Source organism: Dromiciops gliroides, chromosome 2, assembly GCF_019393635.1.
Source record: "Dromiciops gliroides isolate mDroGli1 chromosome 2, mDroGli1.pri, whole genome shotgun sequence".
In the NCBI taxonomy this organism is placed as follows: Eukaryota; Metazoa; Chordata; class Mammalia; order Microbiotheria; family Microbiotheriidae; genus Dromiciops; species Dromiciops gliroides.
In genome coordinates, this window is record NC_057862.1 from 290,949,749 (window position 1) to 290,956,998 (window position 7,250).

At 44.7% G+C, this 7,250-nt stretch overlaps 1 protein-coding gene across 2 annotated transcripts in view; it reads right to left on the reverse strand.

Annotated features, from left to right (window-relative positions):
• The window catches only part of TRMT61A (tRNA methyltransferase 61A), a 50,197-nt gene extending 43,555 nt beyond the window's left edge, over positions 1–6,642 (reverse strand). The window contains exons 1-2 of one of the 2 annotated variants that reach the window (XM_043980616.1): positions 6,521–6,642; positions 995–1,359 (exon numbers count right to left, since the gene is read on the reverse strand). In XM_043980616.1, the coding sequence (XP_043836551.1) occupies positions 995–1,325 (331 nt within the window). In that variant the 5' untranslated portion in view covers positions 1,326–1,359; positions 6,521–6,642. The remainder of the gene's footprint in view (positions 1–994; positions 1,360–6,520) is intronic. The other variant, XM_043980617.1, reaches the window with a different exon arrangement.
• Positions 6,643–7,250: the final 608 nt, after the last annotated feature.

The window sequence follows — 7,250 nt, forward strand, 5'->3', positions numbered from 1 at the left end:
TAGACTATAAACTCCACGAAGACAGCTATCCCTCCTCTAATCTCCTTCAGATAAGTACTTATCTGTTGAACTGTAGTGAAGGTATTATGAGAAAATAATGGGTTTTGGGGGGGGGTCCCAGAGACCTCCCCTACTCAAGGGCCTAACCAGGGAGCCTTGTCTGACCTTTCTTAAGGCCATCCCAGAGTCAGCTGAACTGCACAAGAAAAGTAGATTGACCTTCCTGACTACCTAAAGGAAGCTAACTCACTTAGACCACCCTCAAGTCATGCCAATCAATGGACTTGAATGTTACTGGCCAAGTAGCTTGGATCAATGTGCAGAGACCCACCTCTACCTGCGAGAGAATGAAAACCCTTGCAGAGGGGGCATCTTGCTCTCTCTCGGTGCTCTCTTCTCTCTCCCACACGGCTCTCTGGCTCTCGCTCTGTAGCCTAGGTAATGTGGGGCTTCTGAACTTTAGGAGCCATGTCCTCTCTCTCTCTTTACTAACATTTAATATGCTTTAATAAATGCTTAATGCCCAAGACTGGTGCTATAGCCTCTAATTTTTAAGTAGTAATATATTAGAAACTCCAGCTTAAGTTTCCTAAAACCTAGAACAAAGACAGGCACTCCCATAAAATTTCAAATGACACAGTATCATCTAGCCATAAATCTATGACATGCAGTCTAATGCCTTCGATTAACATATGGGAAAACTGAATCTAAGAATGGAGGACAGGGAAATATTTCTTTGACAAAATACTCCTTCAAATAGCATTCAATTTACAAAATATCCATGTACAGTGGATAAAGCACCAGCCCTGGATTCAGGAGGACCTGAGTTCAAATCTGGCCTCAGACACTTGACACTTAATAGCTGTGTGACCCTGGGCTAGTCACTTAACCCCAATTGCAAACAAACCAAAATGTCCATGTATAGTTGGCCTTGCTGAGATACCATTTCTGTGTAAATAAAGGTCTCCCTCCCTCTTCCCAGTGTGAACCTCACCTGATTCACAGACAATGGAGCCAGGCTTCAGTTCCAGCATCATGGTGATGATGGAGATGTCCGTGGAGTACAGAATCTGAGTCCGGTGTGGGAGGTTCAGGGTCCAGAGCTCCGGGGTGGGGTGGAGCACGTAGACCCAGCCACCCTTGCTGCAGGTCACTCGGGAGCCAAAGGGTTGCCCAATGAGATGGGCTGAGTGGCGGATCACACCATACTTGGTCTGTGTCTGAGCCCCACGCTGGACTTGCACGGGGAACATAGAGCCATGGCCCAAGAAAATAATGGCGGTATCCCCCTCTTTAATGAGTTCTTCATACTCAACAAAACTCATGGTGGAGGCGTCTTATTGAGGCTTTCCTGCCCTTCTGGAAAGAAAGAACAAAACTGTATAAATATGGAAGTCTATGCCTGGCAGGATCAGAACCATGAGTTCTAGTGCAGAGAAAAGACAGTTTCTGGCTTCCACAGGAGGCCTCTATGACAAATACCATAAAGCCTACCAACATCTCCATTTTCTTTCTTTTTTTTTTTTTTAAATTTCTTTTTCTTTTTTTTAAACACCTCCATTTTCTAGCTTAACTGTCACCTCATTCAACAATAAGAAATAATACTAAATCTCCCTTTACTAGAACCCTTAAGATTTTAAAAAATGTCTTCTTCCGGGGCAGCTAGATGGCACAATGGATAGAGCACCAGCCCTGGATTCAGGAGTACCTGAGTTCAAATCTGGCCTCAGACACTTAACACTTACTAGCTGTGTGACCCTAGACAAGTCACTTAACCCCAATTGCCTCACTAAAAAAAAAAAAAAATGTCTTCTTCCCATCAACCCTGAGAGGCACATTGTACAGGTATTATCATACCCATTGTGCTAATATGGAGGCTGAAAAGGAAAGCGACTTTCACAGCCCCTAAGTTTTGTCTTTCCAGTTTCTGCTGTGCCCCCTTCCTCTTCTCCTTCTCCCCCTATCAGATAAGGTGCTGTCCTTTCAGATCCCAGAGAACACTTGGTTTGCATCTTTCTAATGCATTTAACATATATCATTCTGTATTATAATACTCCATGTTGAAGTTTCACTAGACTATGAACTGCAAGAGTGCAGAATCTGGGTCTTGTTCTTCTGCCCCTACCCCATTCCCTAGCCCCAGTGATTCCAAGTATAAGGCTAGGGAAACAATTTATTCAAGGCTGGGTGACTGGGGGCTCAACATGGTGAACTAGAGAAGTCAAGGCAGACTTCATAATGGAGGTATACCAGAGCTGGGTCTTGAAGGACAAGGGTGGTTTAGAAGAGGTAGAAAGGGAGTAAAGGATCCAATTGGCAATTTCAGATTGAAGCTCAGGAGAGAGGTAAGGGCTGGATATGTAGATTTAAGAAACGTTTTCATAGAGACTATACATGCTGATGCCCCTTAATTCTACTGCCTTCCCTCTGTTGAATATCTCTAATTTATCCTGTATATAGCTTATTTGTACGTAGTTATTTGCATGTTATCTCCTCCCATTAGACTGAGCTCTTTAAAGGACTCTTCTGTCCTTCTCTGTGTATCCCCAATGCTTATGGTACCTGGCACATAGAAGATGTTTAACGACTGACTACATAATGTAGACATTCAATTAAATTCAAATGTTTATTAAATAACTATTATATACAAGGCATTGGGGCCTAAAAGACAGAACTGAAATATTTTCTGCCCTCAAAGAATTCAGATTCACTGCAGGAGTGGAGGGGGTGGGTAGAGAGGTGCCTAGAAGGGAAGAAGACTGCATGACCATAGACTAATAAATACAAAGTAATTACAGGAGACCTAACCAGTACTAAAGACTGGTGGGGAAGAAGGGGTAATCAGGAAAGGCTTGAAGGAAGCTAGGAATTCTAGGAATTAAAACTGTGTTCCAGGGATTCTGGATAGCCTGTGCAAAGGGAGATAGCATGTTGAGGTCACAGAATAACTAGTAGGCCAATGTGGTTGGAAATATAGTTTCTGAAGGGGAATAATAGGAAATAAGTCTGGAAAGATAAGCTGGAGTCATATGTGGAGGGCCTTTTAAGGATTTGTCAGACTGAGACATTTGTATTTTATTCTAAAGGCAATAGGGAGCTACTGAAATTTTTCTATGAGAGAAATGATTATTAAATAATCAATTATTGGGGAGATAAAGGTTATTTCTTTTTTAAGGAAATCTCTGTCCTTTCCCAAATACTTACCCTATCTAGACAAGCAGCTAGGTGACACAGTGGACAGAGCACTCGCCCTGAAGATGGGAAGACCTGAGTTCAAATCTCACCTCAGATACTTACTAGCTGGGTAACATGGGGCAACTTAACCACAATTGCCTTAAACAGCCATGCCCATCTCCAGTTATCCATTGGACCCAGATGGCTCAGGAGAGTGTGAGGCTGGTGAGCTTGCATAGCCTTTGCTCACTCAAATACAGATCTTTTTCAAGAATGAAGGACAGGGGACAGCTAGGTGTTACAGTGGATAAAGCACCAGCCCTGGATTCAGGAAGACCTGAGTTCAAATCTGACCTCAGACACTGGACACTTATTAGCTATGTGACCCTGGGCAAGTCATTTAACCCTCAATGTCCAGTCAAAAAAAAAAAAAGAGAGAGAGAGAGAGATAGAGAGTAAAGGACAAACAACAGCCCCACCCAGACCATCTTATCTAGGTGGTGCTTGTTATAAGGTTGGAGAACCTTACAAAGAATTTAATCTAAGGTGAATTCTGGCCCATTGTGTTCTACTCAAATTTAGCTGGGGTAGATCCTTTGTCTAGATTGTCCAAGGCTGAGGGTGGTCTGGAAGCAAATAACATAATCAAAGTCACATACCCTCACAGCTTCTTCTTAGAACAGATCTACCTCTCATTATAATTTTTTTGTTTTGTTTTGTTTTGTTTTGTGGAGCAATGGGGGTTGTGACTTGCCCAGGGTCACACAGCTAGTAAGTGTCAAGTGTCTGAGGCTGGATTTGAACTCAGGTCCTCCTGAATCCAGGGCCAGTGTTTTATCCACTGCATCACCTAGCCGCCCCTATTATAATATTTATCATCTCATTACTCCTTAACCAGAGTTGACTGACACCCTCAGAAACACCCCCTCTTCCAAGGTCATATAAGCTTTGAGTGGGGGTTCATGAGGGTTCTCTGACTCTCAAGTGCCACTTATATCCTTTATTATCTTCTAGCATAATTAATAAAATTATTAATTACCCAAGAACTAATGTCTCTTGAACTTTTTATATGTCACAAGTAATACAGTAACAATTATATAGCTCTTTAATGTTTATAAATCACTTAATACATTATTTCATCTGAGCTGAACAAACTGGAGGGGATGGCTGTGGTGAGACCTATGTATTAGGAACAATAATGTGTCAGTTATGTGAAAGACGGATTGTAGAGACCGGGTCAGAGGCCATAACAATAGTTCAGGCAAGAGGTGATGAGGGCCTGAACCAGAATAGTGGTTACTGGAGTGGAGAGGAAGGGACGGGTGTAAGAGGTAGGAATGGACATGGAGCTGGGGACCAGGGATTGAGGGGCAGGAAAGAGTCATGGATGACCCCGAGGTTGCAAATATGGGTGGCTGGAAGAATGGAGGTATCCTAGACAGAAAATTCATCAGTTTGGAAATAGGAATCCTGTTTTGGACAAGCAGCTAGTACAGGCAGCTAGGTGGTGCAGTGGATAGAGCACTCAGCCCTGGATTCAGGAGGACCTGAGTTCAAATCCAGCCTCAGACACTTGACACTTACTAGCTGTGTGACCCTGGGCAAGTCACTTAACCCTCACTGCCCTGCAAAAAAATATATATATATATATATATATATATATATATATATATATATATATATATATGTAGCTGGAACATCCAGGTAGAATTATTCAGCTGGCTTCTGAGGATTAAGGGCTGAAGCTCAGGACAGAGATTAGAGATGAGTACATGGATTTAAGAGACAACTTCATTCTCAAGGAGTAGGGGAGGGACAGGAGGAAGAAAATTTGGAACTTGAAATTTTTAAAAATGAATGTTAATTTTTAAAAATCCAAAAAGGAAGGGGCAGCTAGGTGGCACAGTGGATGAAGCACTGGCCTTGGATTCAGAAGGACCTCAGTTCAAATCCAGACTCAGACACTTGACATTAGCTGTGTGACACTGGGCAAGTCACTTAACCCTCAACGCCTTACCAAAAAAAAAAAATCCAAAAAGGAGTGTAAAAAAATTTACATGTGGGCAGCTAGGTGGCGCAGTGGATAGAGCACCGGCCTTGGAGTCAGGAGGACCTGAGTTCAAATCTAACCTCAGACACTTAACACTTACTAGCTGTGTGACCCTGGGCAAGTCACTTAACCCCAATTGCCTCACCAAAAAAAAAAATTTACATGTAATTGAGAAATATTTAATGAAATAATTTTTAAAAAATTTTAAAGAGACTTCATAGAGGGGCAGCTATGTGGCGCAGTGGATAAAGCACCAGCCCTGGATTCAGGAGGACCTGAGTTCAAATCAGACCTCAGCCACTTGACACTTACTAGCTGTGTGAACCCTGGGAAGTCACTTAACCCTCACTGCCCCGCAAAAAAAAAAATAAATAAACCAAGGAGAAGACAGGTATATTGAAGGTACTACAAAGAGGCCAAGTTAAATGAGTACTTAGAAAAGGATGAGATTTGTTTATTATGTTTAGTTGTTCCCTGTCCCTAGGAAGTCTAGCTGGGAAGATTAGAATTCTTTTGAGTAGAAGGAAAGAGGGCACCAAATGTCTCATCCTCACACACTTGTAAGACAGCCAATTTTTTGTTGAATCTTTGGGTACTTTTAAAAGGCAGCATATGTAAATAAATACAACACAAGAATTAGGAGACATGGGTTCTGGTAAATACCAGTGGGAAAACTGAATGATACTGGACCATTAACAGAAACAGGGCCAGGTGAATTAGGAAGGGACCCTGAAGGTGGACAGGCAAGGAAAGAGTGGAGTGGAGGGATGGTAGGCAGTAGAGGCTGGGATCTCATAATACCCAGAGATTGAAGGGATTGGTAGATGGGGGGCACAGTAAATAATTATGGGCAGGGATACACACTGTATGTATGTGTATATGTATTATACATAACATTACATACACATATATATGTAAAGGCCTTTTGTACACCAACATATTATTAGCAGCACTTTTTGTTGTGGGAAAGAATTGGAAACAAAGTAGGCGCCCATTTGGAGGATGGGAACCTGAATTGACCAATTTGGGATATATGCTCGGGTTGGAAGGGATGAAGGACTGGGGCCTGTGGGCAAAGAGCATGGCAGAGATTTTGTGACTTTCCGAGCCTCATTTTACCCCATCTGTCAAACGAAGGCCTCCGGTCTGGATGATGATTGAAGTTGCCCATTGGCACCCCTAGCCTCTGGTGCTGGAATCGGACGACACGAGGAGTTTAGGGGGGTGGGGGTGGGGTAGTTTGGGGTCCCTGAGTCTTGCTCCTCCGGCGCGGCCCCGCCCGCCTCGGAGCCTCACCTGGGGCTGCTCGGGGTTCCTGCCCTGTCCCGCGGGGTTCGGCGCGGGCGAGCTCCGCACGTGGTCTCGGGCAGCAGCAGCGGCGGCGGCGACTCCGGGAAAGCTCGGCTTCCTGGCCCGGCGCTCAGTGCTGACGCCCGCGAGCCCGCGGCTCGGGCTCCTCCCCCGGCCCCGCCTCCAGCCCCCACTGCAGCCGGGACGCCCGGCCCGACTCCTCTCCGGGCCTGCGGCCCAGGCGAGGCACGGGGCGGACAAAGCCCGCCAGCTCCTAGCGTGGGAGCACTATCTGTGCGACGGTGACTAGGCCACCAATTAATACGACGGCCATGGGTGTCCGAACGCCGTCCGGCATGCTCTGGGAATGGGAATAACTCGGGGGACTGGAAGTGGGAAGTGACTGAAAGGCAATCTCCTTATTTTACAGGAGGGGAAACTGAGGCACAAAGCAGTCAGGTAACTTGCCCGAGGTCATGTAAGAGGCAAACCCAAGTGCACTTCAACTCTGGACTTCCTTCCACTTCCAGCCTTACCCCCTCAATAATTATTCATCATCATCATCATCTCTGCCTTTCAAAATTGCATGGCCTGGGAATTGAACTGAAAACTCTGCCGGAGAGAGCAAGAATTCTGCCAGTGTCTTTCCTTCCTCTTTCTAACTGGTCTTTGCCCTTACCATGCTCTCCCTCTTATCATCCCCTCCCTTCTTTACCTCCCTCAGAAGCCACAGACC